The sequence below is a fragment of the Petromyzon marinus genome, unplaced genomic scaffold, assembly GCF_048934315.1.
Source record: "Petromyzon marinus isolate PM22_M1 ecotype Great Lakes invasive population unplaced genomic scaffold, UKy_Petmar_22M1.pri1.0 PM_G_Scaffold_9, whole genome shotgun sequence".
NCBI lineage: Eukaryota > Metazoa > Chordata > Hyperoartia > Petromyzontiformes > Petromyzontidae > Petromyzon > Petromyzon marinus.
In genome coordinates, this window is record NW_027423046.1 from 3,119,935 (window position 1) to 3,139,328 (window position 19,394).

The following is a 19,394-nucleotide window of genomic DNA, read 5'->3' on the forward strand; positions in this document are numbered from 1 at the left end:
TCTGTGTGATGAGTCTATGGGTCTCTGTGTGGTGAGTCTATGGGTCTCTGTGTGACGAGTCTGTGGGTCTCTGTGTGATGAGTCTGTGGGTCTCGGTGTGGTGAGTCTATGGGTCTCTGTGTGGTGAGTCCATGGGTCTCTGTGTGGTGAGTCTGTGTTTCTCTGTGTGATGAGTCTGTGGGTTTCTGTGTGGTGAGTCTATGGGTCTCTGTGTGGTGAGTCTATGGGTCTCTGTGTGGCGAGTCTGTGGGTCTCTGTGTGACGAGTCTATGGGTCTCTGTGTGGTGAGTCTATGGGTCTCTGTGTGGTCAGGCTATGGGTCTCTGTGTCATGAGTCTGTGGGTCTCTGGGTGGTGAGTCTCTGGGTTTCTGTGTGGTGAGTCTATGGGTCTCTGTGTGACGAGTCTATGGGTCTCTGTGTGATGAGTCTCTGTGTGACAAGTCTGTGGTAGCAGCATCATCATCAGTCATAGTAGCATCCACATTCTTTGCTTCTTTCGGTCAAGTCATCACGTGGTAGGTATAAACATAACAGATCACGTGACTTTTCGATCGCAACACAAACAATCGTCATCAGGTGGGACAACCACAGCGAGACACAACAGCCGAGGGCTCCTACTCTAGAACTTGGTCCCACAGCAGATCTCTCGCCCACTACTTCAGCACTTTGTTTCTCGCTGTCGTTGTACCACCTGATGACGATTGCTTGTTGTGTTGCGATCAAAACGTCACGTGATCTGTTATGTTTCTACCTACCACGTGACGACTTTACCGACAGAACCAAAGAGTGTGGATTCCTGCAGTCACGAAAGCTTCAAATTAAAATAGTAGCATCATCAGTAGTAGTATCATCATCATTATCAGTAGTATCATCATTAGTAGTAGTATCATCACTATCAGTAGTAGCATAATCAGTAGTAGTATCATCATCATTATCAGTAGTATCATCATTAGTAGTAGTATCATTATCAGTAGTATCATCATTAGTAGTAGTATCATCATTATCAGTAGTATCATCATTAGTAGTAGTATCATCATTATCAGTAGTAGCATCATCAGTAGTAGTATCATCATCATTATCAGTAGTATCATCATTAGTAGTAGTAGTATCATCATTATCAGTAGTAGCATGATCAGTAGTAGTATCATCATAATTATCAGTAGTATCATCAGTAGTAGTATCATCAGTAGTAGCATAATCAGTAGTAGTATCATTATCAGTAGAATCATCATTAGTAGTATCATCATCATTATCAGTAGTATCATCATTAGTAGTACTATCATCATTATCAGTAGTATCATCATTAGTTGTAGTATCATTATCAGCAGGAGCATCAGCAGTAGTAGTATGATCATCATTATCAGTAGTATCATCATTAGTAGTAGTATCATCATTATCAGTAGTAGCATAATCATTAGTAGTATCATCATTATTAGTAGTATCATCATCAGTAGTAGTATCATTATCAGTAGTAGCATAATCAGTAGTAGTATCATCATCATTATCAGTAGTATCATCATTAGTAGTAGTATCATCATTATCAGTAGCATAATCAGTAGTAGTATTATCATCATTATCAGTAGTATCATCATTAGTAGTAGTATCATCATTATCAGTAGTAGCATAATCAGTAGTAGTATCATCATTATCAGTAGTATCATCATTAGTAGTAGTATCATTATCAGTAGTAGCATCATCAGTAGTAGTATCATCATTATCAGTAGTATCATTAGTAGTAGTATCATTATCAGTAGTAGCATCATCAGTAGTAGTATCATTATCAGTAGTATCATCATTAGTAGTAGTATCATCATTATCAGTAGTAGCATAATCAGTAGTAGTATCATCATTATCAGTAGTATCATCATTAGTAGTAGTATCATCATTATCAGTAGTAGCATAATCAGTAGTAGTATCATCATTATCAGTCGTATCATCATTAGTAGTAGTATCATAATTATCAGTAGTAGCATAATCAGTAGTAGTATCATTATCAGTAGCTGTCGGGTTCAGCAGCCACGCCCCATCCCTCGACATATGGCCCTGATTCATTAACATAACTTATTCAGTTACAGAGCCGCTCGTGGGAGGGGTGTGTCTCTTACCCTGGAATGGCGTCATGTTACCCGCGTGACGTCGCGAGGTAACAGGAGGCTGCCGATCCACGCTTGCACTGAAATCTGAGGTGGTGGTCTTTGTTGTTGTTATTTATCAAGGTAGAGCCTCTCTCTCTCTCGTAGGGATGTCAGTTGAGTAGCAGCGAGCATGGGAATCGATGTCCAGGTTGGAACTTTACAACGCGGGGCCTAGCCACGCGGGGCCTTGCCTCCTGCCCTCGCCTGATTGCATTCACTTTAATTATCTCGCTTAAGTTTAATTTGTCTTCACCCGGCTCGCCACTTTGTAACTTTGTTTTATTGTAAATATTCACGCAGTTTTTATTTTTTTCACCAGGCCAAGCCCGCTTGAGCTGCTATACCGCTCTTGTTATCAGAAGCGACCTGCCCACAACAACACAAGGTGAGGCTTTGTCAACGTGTGTGAATGTTTTGACTTAAAACTTTGGTGACTGCAGGAATTAATATTCTTGATTCTTTCGGTAAAGTCACGTAGATAGAAAATAAAATAAAAATAACAATAAAAAATAGTAAATAAAGCAAAAAAAACCCACGTTTTGATTGCAACACAAGTAGTCTTTATTTAATTTAATTGTATTATCTGTTATTGTTATTATCTGTTATTGTTATTTCCTATCTACGTAACTTTACTGAAAGAACCAAGAATACGTGTGTCAATGTCTATCGGTCAAAGACGCGCAAACTCCAGATATACAGCAGGCGTCAGTGTCGGGATCGAACCCACGACTTCCTGTATACCAGGTGAGGTAGTTAACATCTCACCACGGAGAGAGACACGCAAACTCCAGTTAGCCTCGGTTATGTTAATTGATCCTCGATTAATTACATGGTGGAGTGAGGAAGCATTCATGCCAAGCAGATGAAGGTGGCCAGGCGTGATTCTAGACACGCCACCGCCTGTTTACCCAGTGACAGTGTACAGTTTGTGTTTTTTAGTAACGTCTATTAACTCTGTTGAACACGGAGGTTATAGCGTAACAGTAGTTTACTTTTGTTTTCCTCTGGAACTCTTTGTAAGAATGGAAACTGGAGGTGAACACAGCACACACATGCAGCTGAAGTCGGAACTGTTCATCCCCAGCATTTAAGGACATCTGAGCCTGGATTCACACCTCTAAGTTGCGATTGAACATTAATTTATGAATTTCTGCACAACACAAATAGTATTGTTTTCAACACCCTTTGCTATGTCAGCTGAATTTAGCTCTCAGCAATATTCCTTTTGTAGCCAGACAGCTGAAATTGTGTGCTCGGAGTTTTGGGTGAACATTCATTTTGAAGATACGAAGGCTTCCAGGCATGTTTATGACCATTTTCCCTCTCATTGTGTGCCATAACAGCCCTGTGATGAATTTAGGAAACATTTTTACTACATCCTGAATATATGAATAAGTATAGACGTGTAAGTCACATGTGACTATATATGCATTCCTCTGTGCCTCGATACTGTCGTGTAGATGGTGTGGATATTATTTTTTTCTGTCTGCAGCTGACGCTTCCTCTGACGCTTCCTCCGCAGAATTGTTCTGATGGAGCAAATGCGCTCAGCGCAGCTCGGTAGGACAAGGCTCCAATGCGACCGGTGTGCATACAGCACGGATCGTACTGGAGATATGACACGGCACGAGAGAACTCACACAGGAGAGAAACCCTTCAAGTGCAGTGTGTGTGGGAAGGCGTTTGCACATTCATCTACTCTTGTAACACACCAGAGAATACACACAGGAGAGAAACCCTTCAGGTGCACTCCGTGCGGGAGAGCGTTTTCGCAGCAACAACATCTTCAAGTACACCAGAAAACACAAAAGCATGAGAAGATCCACAAGGAGTGAAAGTAAAAGTGCCATCATGAGCCCATCCCTCATGAAACACGAACCGGAAGAAAATCCCAGCGTGGACACTTTTAAAGTTATCGAGGTGAAATATGAAGAGGTGATGGTGAAGAGGGAAGAAGTGATGGTGAAGAGGGAAGAAGTGATGGTGAAATGTGAAGAGGTGATGGCAAAGAGCGAAGAAGTGAAGGTGAAATGTGAAGATAAAGATTCAACTCCAAAATGGGACCTTCACATCGATGGAGGCAACGTGTAGCAGGAGGTGAATTCTGACTGTGAGCCAGAGCGAGGCAACTCCCAGCAGTTTGTGGAAGTGGAGGTGTGGGTGGACTTCCTCCTAGACAATACAAAGTCAAGTGGAGACCCGGTAGATGTGTAAACTTTGTGTTTTAATAATTGTGTTATTTTATTTTATTTTGGGCACCTTTATAATATATGCCACAGGACCCGCACGAGCTTAATCCGGCACTGTCCGGGATACCGTTCCAGTGCCCAACCAGGCTGTTTAAACCACTGCGGGTGGAGTTGAGGGTGACGGTGGAGGGCGCGAAGGGGGCGAGTGATGCCGATGGGCGGCGAGGGGGTCACCCGAGAGGATGCCCAGTGGGGAGATGAAGCAATGAAATCGCTCCACGTGTCAGGCGCTGGGTGGATCACCGCACAGCGGCATCGTGGGAGGTGGCGACGGCACGGGGAGGTCTCTACCCGCCAGTGGATTGACCGTGGCTGATGATGATGACGACGACGATGGATGTGGCTCACTCAACTTTGCGACGTACGAAACGCCGGAGACGCACGGCGGTGTGCGGGGTGTTCAGCGGCACGGTGGAGCCGATGGCCTCCTTGCACCCGCTGTACAGCTGACGCATGACGTGGAGCAGGGCAGGGAGCACGCTGTCCACTATGTCCTGGCAGCTGCCGCTCAGCTGACCCATAGCCTGCACTAGGGCAGGGAGCATGCTGTCCACTATGTCCTGGCAGCTGCTGTACAGCTGACCCATAGCCTGCAGTAGGGCAGGGAGCACGCTGTCCACAATGTCCTCACTGTGGCTACTGCACACCTGACCCATAGCCTGCGGCAGGGCAGGGAGCACGCTGTCCACTATGTCCTCACTGTGGCTACTGCACAGCTGACCCGCAGCGTGCAGGAGAGGAGTCGGCGCGCTGTCCATGAGCCAGGGCATCCCGGGGGGGCAGGCTGGGCCGTCCCTCTCCTGTCTGTTTGCGTGGCCGCTGGTGAACATCGGTCCCCAGGTGGCGACCGCTGCCGGTGGAGAGACGTCCTTCATGAGTCCCGAGTAGTTGTTTATGGTGGTGGTGGTGGTGGCGTTGGAGCCGTTGATGTTCGAACCCCCACGCCGAGATCCTCCGAGGAGTTCCACCATCGGCTGCATGAGCAGCAGAACCACAGTGAGCACAGCCGTGAAGATCGCCACGCTGGTGGTGGTGGTGGCGAAGTTCTCCGCAGACCTCGAAGTGGAGGAGCAGCGTGGGGCGAGGTGGTTGCCTCTCCCGGAGCTGACTCCACTCTGGTCGCTCCAATGGATGCACCTTTGTCACAGGCCTTTAATGACAAGAATGTGAAGTTGAACACTCAGTTCCTAGGTTAAATCTGCATGGTGAGAGTGGCCATTCTTTGTGGACCTGTGGGTTGGGTTAATCTCTAACCAGGAGCGAGAGCCAATAAGCTCCCAAGCATTCACTCGGTTTCAATAATTACATTCTAGATTTGAAGCTTTCGTGACTGCAAGGATCCATACTCTTTGGTTCTATTCGGCAAAGTCACGTAGGTAAAAAGATAAAATAACAAAAATCACGATGTTTCGGCCACAACACACGTGGCCTTCCATCATGACAGCACGGTCCCTTCACCTGATGAAGGCCACTTGTGTTGTGGCCAAAACGTCGTGATTTTTATTATTTAATAATTCCACTTATATGGGTGCTTGCTTAATCGCCTCTGGCAATTCGGAGTTTTGTATCTCTTCTCAGACACTTGAAGAGCATCCCCAAGTAGCAGCTGCCCCTGCGTGGCACAAGGTGGTGGCCCTGCACCGGCCTGCATGTGGACAAGAGCCTGTCAGTAGGGGGCGATGATTGATGTGGCATCTTAGTTGTGGAGTTTGTAGGTAATGTTTAGAATTTGATAAATTTTGACCCAGACGCCAGCATGCAATGGCCTACTCGTTTTGAATGACACTACAATAGTTTGTTGTACATACACTGTTAAGCAAACGGTGCGTATTTTTTTAAATAGCTTCTTGTCAATGCGATGTAACCTGATGCAGTATATTTCAGTGCAGTAATTAAATTTTGTTAATATGCCTGTCAATAATTTAGAATTAATACTTGTCCGATTGTGTGCGTACATGTAACATTTTGTCTATAAGGGTCAAACATTGAATAAGTGATATTTGGACAAAGTGTGTGTTTTGGAAGTAACCTGTACCGATAACTCGGGTGAGACTCATTGTTCTTGTGATACAGGTCAAAGGGTATTTTTGTGTTTTCAGGAAGCATCTCCCTCTGGAGCAACTCATCGTCTTTGAAATAAGGAGCACACTCTGATCATTAATCAGTTACATGGCACACCGCTTAAAAGTTACACGTAGAGGAGGAGGTTCATTCTCTACAACACGAATTGCAGTTTTGTCTTACGTGATGACGTAGATTTTGTCGAACTAGGACATGAAATGCCCCTTGCTGATTCACGTCTGGATGTTCACGACCAAGGGTTGAAGCGAACCTGACCGCCTGCGGCGCCCCGCAACCATTTGCGGCCTTGGGCCAGGAAAGTCACGAAAAAAATTGCACACGAACGACGCCTCCACGCAAGCTCCCGATGCTCCGTCTTGAAGTTTGAAAATGAAACAACTTTTAATTGTATTATGTCTTGAATTGTATAATTGTATTTCTTCATTAAAAGCTTATTCATTGAAAACGACATTTCGTGTGAATTTTCTCTCGTCGTTAAGTAGACAATGGCCTTGCCGGGGGTTCGGTTCGATGCGGACTTTCACCTGGTTGGGATTGCGGGATCGAGATAAGGCGACACGGAGCTGCTGGCCGTCTGCAGATCGATTCCAACGTTATCGAGCGTCTGTCCCTGCGACTCCGTCGTTGGTACAGGGGGTGCGTGTCTCCGTTGTGGGGTTTCTGGATAATGTTTGGAATTAACCCAATTTTTACCGTGACAACAACATGCAATGTGCGTTGTGAATGACACAACGTTATGTTTTACATCTGCCGTTCAGCAGACTGCGCATATTGTGGTGAATGTTACTGGGGTAGCCAGGTGTGCCTGTCGGATTTTAACCCTGAACCTCTGCAATAAATAGAGAATGTGCTACCACATTCTTGGTTCTTTCGGTAAAGTCACGTAAATAGAAAACAAAAAAACAAGAAAATTTGAAAATAATAAATTGATGAAAAGATGCCCATTGGTCGACTGAGATGACTGTGCCCCCCACAGTGTACACACACAGAGTGTACACACACACAGTGTACACACACAGTGTACACACACACAGTGCACACACAGTGTACACACACACAGTGCACACACAGTGTACACACACAGTGTACACACACACACAGTGTACACACACAGTGCACACACACACAGTGCACACACACAGTGTACACACAGAGTGTACACACACACAGTGTACACACACAGTGTACATTCACTGTACACACACAGTATACACACACAGTGTGTACATGTACACACACACAGTGTACACACACACTGTACACACACAGTGTGTACGTGTACACACACAGTGCACACACACACAGCGTGTACGTACACAGTGTGTACACACACACAGTGTGTACACAATAATTTAAGTTTATATATTTTTTGGTATACCCCTGTGAGCCATTCGGCTCTTGAATCAAGTGCAACCACCACAAACACGAACAAGAAACACATCTTAAAGTGACTTTGTGTGACTCTGAAAACAGAAAAAGAAACACATCTTAAAGTGAATAAAAAACAGCAAAATATTCCTGAAAAAAGCACCGTACACCAACGCTGTGTGCTAAAAATCCCAGTGGGATGCAATGTCCACGTTGTTGTTGTTGCTGAGTTCAAGGGAGGGAGCAATGGAAAATGAATCTAAATCAACTTAAACTCCAACCCCGCTCTGTGACGTCACTACTCAGCACACCTCATCGGCGTGAAACGCCAGGGGGAGGTGTACCTCACTAGGGACGTCATGTCACCAAGGTATTCACCCCACCCCGTCTACCGCGCCCTTGAGCGTGACGTCACCTTTGCCTGGGTCAACTTCCGTTATTTGTTGTTCAAGTACAATCCTTATTTGGGAAAAGCTACGCCCGGTGACTTGCGGTTCATTAACATAATGTATTCGTGAAGGCCGTCGCGAGTTTATTGCGACGGGTTTCAGCACCCACGCCCCATCCCTCCACGTATGGGCCGGGCTCATTAACATAATTTATTTAAATTAGGACCCGCTCGCTGCGGGAGGGGAGTGTTCTTGTACCACCCAAGTGACGTCATCTCCTGCTGCCGCGTGACGTCACGAGGTGGCTAAATCTGCCGCTCCGCGCGTGAACTGAAATCCGAGGTGAGAAATTCTCATCGCGGTTGTGGTGGTCGTTGTGGTGGTGGTTGTTGTTGTTTACCAAGGTAGAGCCTCTCTCTCTCGTAGGGATGTCAGTTGAGTAGCAGCGAGCATGGGAATCGATGTCCAGGTTGGCACTTTACAACGCGGGGCCTAGCCACGCGGGGCCTTGCCTCCTGCCCTCGCCTGATTGCATTTACTTTAATTATCTCGCTTAGTTGAGCAATCTTTGTAAGAAAGTAATCTACCAGGCTATGCGTGTATTGTGTGTTGACCGACTCTCTGTGTTGCATTGCATTACATTTCCAAGTTTTACTCAGTTTGTTTGATTAAGTGTGCTTTTGATTTAAAGCTTTCTTGACTGCAGGGATTTATATTCTTTGTTCTTTCGGTAAAGTCACCACCACGTAGAAGGGAAACAATAAAATAATAAAAATATCAAACAATAAAATTCTCACGACGTTTCGACTGCAAGACGAGCAATCATCAGGTGTGAAAACCACAGCAAGAACATTTTCTTGCTGTGGTTTCTTGCTGTGGTTTTCACACCTGATGATGATTGCTTGTGTTGCAGTCGAAACGTCGTGAGAATTTTATTGTTTTATATTTTAATTATTTTATTGTTTCCTCTTCTACGTGGTGACTTTACTGAAAGAACCAAGAATATAAGTGTGCTTTCTCTCTCTCTGCGTGTACTCGTGTTATTATTTCCTGCAGTCACCAAAGTTCCAAATCTCTCATTGACACAAGGCCGTAATTATAATATATTATAATAATTATAATATATATTGGTGGGGGACATATCCCCCCACAATAATTAAACATGCTCAAAATGTCTCCCCCAATTTATTGCTATAAAAATATTTTTTTAAATAATAATTGCTATGCTATGTTAATAAAAACAACTTGCTAAACCTTGGCCACAAAATGTGGACTTGTCTTCATATAACAATGCGTAGATTTGTGTTTGTATGATTGCGTTGTACTTTATGAATCCCTAATCTCTGCCATTACATACTATGAAACAAGAAAAGTTAAAAAGTAAAAACAGAGCAATGTAATACAATACAATATTATACATTATTGTATCAAATAATACAAACATTCCATCCCATGTGTTAGTGAAATTTTTCAATATTTTAGGAAATGTCAGGAAATTAGTTTTCAAATTTAGATTTTTTTCCTGGGGGGGGGACCCCAGAGCCCCTGGTAGATTTGGTCCCCCACAATGTTGACTCCATGGCTACGGCCTTGCATTGACTCGCGGATTTCTCTACACCCCCTCCCCTCTCTCTCTGCCCCTCTCTCTCTCTCTATTTAAGGCCTCGACACAGAGGCGTTGTTTCTCTGTGTGCCTACAGTGAGGGAAAAAAGTATTTGATCCCCTGCTGATTTTGTACGTTTGCCCACTGACAAGGAAATGATCAGTCTATAATTTTAATGGTAGGTTTATTTGAACAGTGAGAGACAGAATAACAACAAGAAAATCCAGAGAAACGCATGTCGAAAATGTTATAAATTGATTTGCATTTTAATGAGGGAAATAAGTATTTGACCCCCTCTCAATCGGAAAGATTTCTGGCTCCCAGGTGTCTTTTATACAGGTAACGAGCTGAGATTAGGAGCATACTCTTAAAGGGAGTGCTCCTAATCTCAGCTTGTTACCTGTATAAAAGACACCTGTCCACAGAAGCAATCAATCAATCAGATCCCAAACTCTCCACCATGGCCAAGACCAAAGAGCTCTCCAAGGATGTCAGGTACAAGATTGTAGAGCTACACAAGGCTGGAATGGGCTACAAGACCATTGCCAAGCAGCTTGGTGAGAAGGTGACAACAGTTGGTGCGATTATTCGCAAATGGAAGAAACGCAGAAAAACTGTCAATCTCCTTTGGCTTGGGGCTCCATGCAAGATCTCACCTCGTGGAGTTGCAATGATCATGAGAACGGTGAGGAATCAGCCCAGAACTACACGGGAGGATCTTGTCAATGATCTCAAGGCAGCTGGGACCATAGTCACCAAGAAAACAATTGATAACACTTCACCGTGAAGGACTGAAGTCCTGCAGCGCATGCAAGGTTCCCCTGCTCAAGAAAGCACATACATGCCCGTCTGAAGTTTTCCAATGAACATCTGAATGATTCAGAGGACAACTGGGTGAAAGTGTTTTGGTCGGATTAGACCAAAATGGAGCTCTTTAGCATCGACTCAACTCGCCGTGTTTGGAGGAGGAGGAATGCTGCCTATGACCCCAAGAACACCATCCCCACCGTCAAACATGGCGGTGGAAACATGCTTTGGGGTGTTTTTCTGCTAAGAGGACAGGACAACTTCACCGCATCAAAGGGACGATAGACGGGGCCATGCACCGTCAAATTTTGGGTGAGAACCTCCTTCCCTCAGCCAGGGCATTTAAAATGGATGGTGGATGGGTATTCCAGCATGACAATGACCCAAAACACACGGCCAAGGCAACAGGAGTGGCTCAAGAAGAAGCACATTAAGGTCCTGGGGTGGCCTAGCCAGTCTCCAGACCTTAATCCCATAGGAAATCTGGAGGGAGCTGAAGGTTCGAGTTGACAAACGTCAGCCTCGAAACCTTAATGACTTGGAGAAGATCTGCAAAGAGAAGTGGGACAAAATCCCTCCTGAGATGTGTGCAAACATGGTGGCCAACTACAAGAAACGTCTGACCTCTGTGATTGCCAACAAGGGTTTTGCCACCAAGTACTAAGTCATGTTTTGCAGAGGGGTCAAATACTTTTTTCCCTCATTAAAATGCAAATAAATTTATAACATTTTTGACATGCGTTTATCTGGATTTTGTTGTTGTTATTCTGTCTCTCACTGTTCAAATAAACCTTCCATTAAAATTATAGACTGATCATTTCTTTGTCAGTGGGCAAACGTACAAAATCAGCAGGGGATCAAATACTTTTTTCCCTCACTGTATGTGTGTATCTCTCTCTGTGTGTCTCTGTGTTATCTCTCTCTGTCTATGTGTCTCCGTGTCTGTGTTTTGTCTCTCTTTCAAATTGAGCAATCTTTGGAAGAACGTTATCAACCAGGTGGGGTGTTGACTCTTATGTTGGCCGACTCTGTTGTATTGCATTACATTTCTATTCTAGATTTAAAGCTTTCGTGACTGCTAGGATCCATACTCTTTGGTTCTATTGGGTAAAGTTACGTAGGTAAAAAATTAAATAACAAAAATCACGATGTTTTGGCCACAACACAAGCGGCCTTCATCAGGTGAAGGGACGAGACTGTCTAGAGGACAGCGCTGGAGTGGAAAAAGCCACGCGCAGATCACGACCTTTAAGCTGTGTGAGAAGAAACAAAGCGCCTTGACAAAGGAATTAGCATAGAATTTAGCATTGAAATGGCTCATTGAAATAGCTAAGTTAAAGGATACTCATTCGCAGAGGCACCCCTTAACAAAGGAATTAGCATAGAATTTAGCATTGAAATAGCTGAGTGATTAGCTTGTAACTGGTCACAGAAATAGCTATGTTAAAGTCAGATCATATACATTCACCGAGGCACTTAGTACAAATCAAACAGGAGAATTTAGCGAAATACAACCACGCTCAGACCGCGGACCTTTAAACTGTGTGCGAGCAAACAAGGTGTCCTGACAAAGAAATTAGCATAAAAATTAGCATTTGATTGGCCGATTTTAGAAAAGAGGTGTTGTACGTGCCGGTGGACTTGCCGTTTGGCGCGGGGGGGGGGGGGGGGGGGAGAGTTTACCTATTGATGGTGTGAAAAGGGAATTTATAAGAGCTGCGAAAGTTTGGGGTACCACTACTTGAAAAATATACTGTACCATTGAAATTAGTTTAATGTTTAGTTCGATTTAGAACATCTTTCCAATGGTTGCTAAATTTGAAACCATCTTCTCGGTTGAAATTGTGTCTGTGTTTGTAGATCTGAATTGCCTCGTGAACAAATCTCTGATAAAAACCCGTGGGTTTGCAAAGAACCTTGGTATCGGAGAAAATGATATCGTGATCCCCCACAGCGTTGTAACAGTGATCAGCCACGGCAGAAAAGAATTCGTTTTGCCGTGTTTCAAATCTGATTTGTGGTCGCGAATTCGGTCAGAGACATGTCAATTTGTCTCCCCGATATAGCAATCACCGCAGGTACAACTCAATTTGTAAACCCCGGGGTACTGTAAGTCAGGAATGACATCCTTCACGGATGGGATCAGATCACGAATTTTGTGTACTGTATTGAACCGGACCTGGATCTTGTGTTTGTTTAGAATTTTGGAAATCTTTTTAGTAATGCCTGCTATATATGGTAGTGTGATGGTTTTGACCGGAGTATCAAGTGGTTGTTTCTGTATGGAGGGAGAAACAGCTTGGCGGATGGTACGATCAGAGTAACCATTCCTTTTGAGGACCAGTTGTACATGTTTTAATTCACTGGTCAGGTGGTGTTGGTCCGAAATGCAATGAGCCCTATGGTATAAAGTTTTGATGAGAGAATTCTTTTGGGTTGGGTGGTGGTGGGAATCAGGTTTCAAGTAGGAATCTGTGTGGGTGGGTTTCCTGTAGACAGAATGCCCCAATGAGCCATCAGGTCTCCTCTCAAACAGAACATCTAAGAATGGTAGCTTGCCATCTTTCTCCACTTCCATGGTGAATTTGATGGCGGGATGTTTGGAATTGATGTAGTGTAGGAAAAGGTTCAGAGCTGGGAGGCCATGTGGCCAAATCACGAAAGTGTCATCCACATATCTCTTCCACAGGGAAGGTCTGAGGGTGGAAGTCTGGATGGCGTCTGATTCAAATTTCTCCATGAAAATATTGGCTATCACTGGTGATAAGGGGGATCCCATGGGGGTACCCTCATTTTGTTTGTAGAAGGAGCCATTCCAAGTAAAGTAGGTATTGTTGAGGCAGGCCTAACCAGTGCAGGTGTGTCGGGGTCTAGTCCATGTTGGACCAAATTTTCAATTATTTCAATGGTATCAGGTACTGGGACCTTGGTGAACAAAGAGACCACATCGAAGCTGACAAGGATATCGTCAGGGGCAGTACAACGTCTTTGACCTACGTGACTTTACCCAATAGAACCAAAGAGTATGGATCCTTGCAGTCACGAAAGCTTTAAATCTAGAAGTGTACACACACACACTGTACACACACACAGTGTACACACACACAGTGTACACACACACACAGTATACACACACACAGTGTACACACACAGTGTACACACACAGTGTACACACACACACAGTGTACACACACAGTGTATACACAGTGTACACACACACGGTGTACACACACAGTGTACACACACACACAGTATACACAGACACACAGTGTATACACACAGTGTACACACACACAGAGTATACACAATAATGTCCACGTTGTTGTTGCTGAGCTCACGCACCCAAGGGAGGGAGCAATGGAAAATGATTCTAAATCAACTTGAACTCCAATCCCGCTCTGTGACGTCACCACCCTGCATTACTTCATCGGCGTGAAACGCCAGGGGGAGGAGTACCTCGCTAGTGACGTCATGTCACCAAGGTATTCCCCCGTCCACCACGCTCTTGAGCGTGACGTCACCTCCGCTTGGGTCACTGCCGTTATCGGTCCAGTGACAATCCTTATTTGGGCAAAGCTACGCCCAGTGACTGGTGGCTCATTAACATAATGTTGCCGTTAAAGCCGTCGCGAGTTTATTTCGACGGGTTCAGCGCCCACGCCCCCATCCTTCGACATATGGGCCGGCTTCATTAACATAATTTATTCAGTTGGAGAGCCGCTCGTGGGGGGGAAGTGACGTCATACTACTTCCTGCTGTCGCGAGGTAACAGGAAGCTGCCGTGTGCGCGCTTGCACTGAAATCCGAGGTGAGAAATTCTCATCGTTGTGGTGGTGGTGGTGGTTGTGGTGGTGGTTGTTGTTGTTTACCAAGGTAGAGCCTCTCTCTCTCGTAGGGATGTCAGTTGAGTAGCAGCGAGCATGGGAATCGATGTCCAGGTTGGAACTTTACAACGCGGGGCCTAGCCACGCGGGGCCTTGCCTCCTGCCCTCGCCTGATTGCATTTACTTTAATTATCTCGCTTAAGTTTAATTTGTCTTCACCCGGCTCGCCACTTTGTAACTTTGTTTTATTGTCAATATTCACGCAGTTTTTATTTTCTTTTGTTAGCAGGCCAAGCCCGCTTGAGCTGCTATACCACTCTTGTTATCAGAAGCAACCTGCCTACAACAACACAAGGTGAGGCTTTGTCAACGTGTGCGAATGTTTTGACTTTAAACTTTGGTGACTGCAGGAATTAATATTCTTGGTTCTTTCGGTAAAGTCACGTAGATAGGAAATACAATTAAAATAACATAATGAAAATAAATAAAAATTGTAAATAAAGCAAATAAACTCACTTTTTGATCGCAACACAAGTGGTCTTTATTAAATGTAATTGTATAATCTGTTATTGTTATTTTCTATCTACGTAACTTTACCGAAAGAAACAAGAATACGTGTGTCAATCTCTATCGGTCAAAGATGCTCAGCGGAGAGACACGCAAACTCCAACTATACAGCAGGCATCAGGGTCGGGATCGAACCCACGACTTCCTGTATACCAGGTGAGGTAGTTAACATCTCACCACGGAGAGAGACACGCCAACTCCAGTTAGCCTCGGTTATGTTCGTTGATCCTCAATTACTTGGTGTAGTGAGGAAGCATTCATGCCAAGCAGATGAAGGTGGCCAGGCGTTATTCTAAACATGCCACCGCCTGTTTACCCGGTGACAGTGTACAGTTTGTGTTTGCAGTAACGTCTATTAACTCTGTTGAACACGGAGGTTATATCATAACAGTAGTTTACTTTTGTTTTCCTCTGGAACTCTTTGTAAGAATGGAAACAGGAAGTTAACACAGCACACACATTCAGCTGAAGTCGGAACTGTTCATCCCAGCATTTAAGGACATCTGAGCCTGGATTCACACCTCTAAGTTGCGATTTAACATTAATTTATGAATTTCTGCATAACACAAATAGTATTGTTTTCAACACCCTCTGCTATGTCAGCTGAATTGAGCTTTCATAAATATTCCTTTTGCAGCCAGACAGCTTAAATTGTGTGCTCGGAGTTTTGGGTGAACATTCATTTTGAAGATACGAGGGCTTCCCGGCATGTTTATAACCATTTGCCCTCTCATTGTGTGCCATAACAGCCCTGTGATGAATTTGGGACACTTTTTCACTACATCATGAATATATGAATAAGTATAGACGTGTAAGTCACATGTGACTATATATGCATTCCTCTGTGCCTCGATACTGTCGTGTAGATGGTGGGGATATTATTTTTTTCTGTCTGCAGCTGACGCTTCCTCTGACGCTTCCTCTGACGCTTCCTCCGCAGAATTGGTCTGATGGAGCAAATGCACGCAGCGCAGCTCGGTAGGGCAAGGCTCCAATGCGACCGGTGTGCATACAGCACGGATCGTACTGGAGATTTCACACGGCACCAGAGAACTCACACAGGAGAGAAACCTTTCAAGTGCAGTGTGTGTGGGAAGGCGTTTTCACGGTCATCCGTTCTTAAAGAACACCAGAGAACACACACGGGAGAGAAACCCTTCAAGTGTACTGTGTGTGGGAAGGCATTTTCACAGTCAACTGTTCTTAAAAAACACCAGAGAACACACACAGGAGAGAAACCATTCAAGTGCACTGTGTGTGGGAAGGCATTTTCACTGTCATCTGTTCTTAAAAAACACCAGAGAATACACACAGGAGAGAAACCCTTCAGGTGCATTTTATGCGGGATGATGTTTGCACAGTCACCACATCTTCAAGTACACCAGAGAACACACACGGGAGAGAAACCCTTCAAGTGCACTCTGTGCGGGAAGGCGTTTTCACAGTCACCACATCTTAAAGTACACCAGAGAACACACACAGGAGAGAAACCCTTCAAGTGCAGTGTGTGTGGGAAGGCGTTTGCACAGTCATCTGCTCTTGTAACACACCAGAGAACACACACAGGAGAGAAACCCTTGAGGTACACTCTGTGTGGGATGATGTTTGCACAGTCATCACATCTTGAAGTACACCAGAGAACACACACGGGAGAGAAACCCTTCAGGTGCATTCTGCAGGAAGGCGTTTGCACATTCATAAAATCTTCAAGTACACCAGAGAACACGGACGCATCAGAAGATCTGCAAGGAGTGGAGTCTGAAATCAGCTTGTGAAAGTCAAAGTGCCACTATAAGCCCATCCCTCATGAAACACGAACCGGAAGAAAATCCCAGCTTGGACACTTTTCAAGGTATCAAGGTGAAATATGAAGAGGTGATGGTGAAGAGGGAAGAAGTGATGGTGAAGAAGGAAGAAGTGATGGTGAATAGCGAAGAAGTATAGGTGAAATGTGAAGATGAAGATTCAACTCTAAAATCGGACCTTCATATTGATGTCAAGCAGGGGGTGAATTCTGACTGTGAGGCAGAGCGAGGCAACTCCCAGCAGTTTGTGGAAGTGTGGGTGGAGTTTCTCCTAGACAATACAACGTCAAGTGGAGACCCGGTAGATGTGTAAGCCAGAGACGATGTCGCTACAATAGATGCACCTTTGTCACAGGCCTTTAATGACAAGAATTTGAAGTTGAACACTCAATTCTTAGATTCAACCTGCAGAGTAAGAGTGGCCAGTCTTTGTGGACCTGTGGGTTGGGTCAATCTCTCACCAGGAGCGAGAGCCAATAAGCTCCCAAGCATTCACGATGTTCTCATGATAATTGCTTTTACGCTTTGCTCGCTTAATCGCCTCGGCAACTCGGAGTTTTGTATCTCCTGTGAGACGCTCGAAGAGCATCCCCAAGTACCAGCTGCCCCTGTGCGGCTCGGAGTGGTGGCCCTGCACCGGCCTGCATGTGGGCAAGAGCCTGTCAGTAGGGGGCGATGATTGATGCGTCATCTAGGTTGTGTAGTATGTCGGCAATCTTGATTCGAAGCTTTTGTGACTGCAGGAATCCACACTCTCGTTATTTCTGTAAAGTCATCACGTGGGTAGAAACATAACAGACCATGGCGTTTAGATCACAACACAAGCAATCGTCATCAGGTGGGACAACCACAGCAAGAAGAAGACGCTGAAGTAGTAGGCGCCTATTTCAGCAGTTTTGTCTTCTTGCTGCTGTGGTTGTCCCACCTGATGACGATTGCTTGTGTTGCGATCTAAACTCCGTGATCTATTATTTGTAGCTAATGTTTAGAATTTGCTACATTTTGACCCAGATGCCAGCATGCAATGGCCTACTCGTTTTGAATGACACTGCAATAGTACGGTGTACATACACTGTTAAGCAGGCGGTGCGTATTTTTAAAATAACTTCTTGTTAATACGATGTAACCTGATGCAGTCAATTTCGCTGCAGTAATTCAATGTTAATATGCCCGTCAATGATTTAGAATGAATACTTGTCTGACTGTGCGCGTACATGTAACATTTTGTCTGAGGGTCACACATTGAATAAGTGATGTTAGGACAAAGTGTGTGTGTTTGGAAGTAACCTGTACAGAGAACTCAGGTGAGACCCGTTGTTCTTGTGATACAGGTCAAAGGGTACTTTTGTGTTTCACGAAGCGTCTGCCTCTGGAGCAACTCATCGTCTTTGAAATAGGGAGCACGCCCGGATCATTCATCAGTTACAAGGCATACCACTTGAAAGTTACACGTATAGGAGGAGGTACATTCTCTACAACACGAATTATAGTTTTGTCTTACGTGTTGACGTAGATTTTGTCTAACTAGGACTATAAATGCACCTTGCTGATTCACGTCTGGATGTTCGTTACCTATCGGTTGAAGCAAACCCCGCTGCTGTTGTTGAGACGCTGTGCACCAATAAGGGTCGAACACATTGACGGCCTTCAGGCCAGGAAAGTCACAACATTTGCACACGAAGGACGCATTCACGCAAGTACCCCATGCTCCGTTTTGAAGTTTTAAAATGAAGCATCTTTGAATTGTGTTGTGTTTTGAATTAGATGATTTTATCTCTTCATTAAAAGCTTGTATCAATTTACATCTGGAAGACTTCATTGAAAAGGACATTTCGTGTAAATTTTCTCTCGTCATTAAGTAGATGGCCTTGCCAGGGGTTCGGACACAAACAGTGTCACACACAGTGTACACACACAGTGTACACACACAGTGTACACACACTGTACACACAGTGTACACATGCACACAATGTACACACACAGTGTATACACACAGTGTACACACACACAGTGACACACAGTGTACACACACACAGTGACACACACACAGTGTATACACACAGTGTACACACACACAGTGTGTACACACACTGTGTGTACACACAGTGTATGCACTGTACACATGCACAGGGTATACACTGTACACACACAGTGTACACACATACAGTGTATACACAGTGTACACACACAGGGTACACACACAGTGTATATACACAGTGATACACACACAGTGTGCACAGGCAGTGTACACACACAGTGTACACACACGCAGTGTACACACAGTGACACAGTGTACACACAGTGACACACAGTGACACAACAACAATCGCCATTCGCCACTAAGTGGCGGTGACGTCACCACGACGCTTGTGCCAGGCACAGTGACACACACAGTGACACACACAGTGACACAGCGACACACAGTGACAGTGTCACAAAGTGTATACACATAGTGTACACACATACAGTGTACACACACACTGTATACACAATGTCCACGTTGTTGTAGCTGGGCTCACACACCCAAGGAAGGGAGCAATGGAAAATGAATCTAAATCAACTA

General features: G+C 44.6%; 1 protein-coding gene across 2 annotated transcripts; it reads left to right on the plus strand.

Moving 5' to 3' along the window:
* Positions 1 to 8,501: 8,501 nt before the first annotated feature.
* On the plus strand, positions 8,502 to 18,614 carry LOC142921753 (uncharacterized). Of its 2 annotated transcripts, XR_012939640.1 has the most exons (3): positions 8,502 to 8,566; positions 14,749 to 14,814; positions 15,967 to 18,614. XR_012939640.1 is itself a non-coding variant. In XM_076063076.1 (2 exons), the coding sequence occupies exons 1-2, from the start codon at positions 15,100 to 15,102 to the stop codon at positions 16,799 to 16,801; spliced, it is 918 nt and encodes a 305-aa protein (XP_075919191.1). In that variant the 5' UTR covers positions 15,072 to 15,099; the 3' UTR covers positions 16,802 to 18,614. The 2 variants fall into 2 exon arrangements, 1 of the variants encoding a protein (XP_075919191.1); XM_076063076.1 differs by lacking the exons at positions 8,502 to 8,566; positions 14,749 to 14,814 and adding an exon at positions 15,072 to 15,182.
* Positions 18,615 to 19,394: the final 780 nt, after the last annotated feature.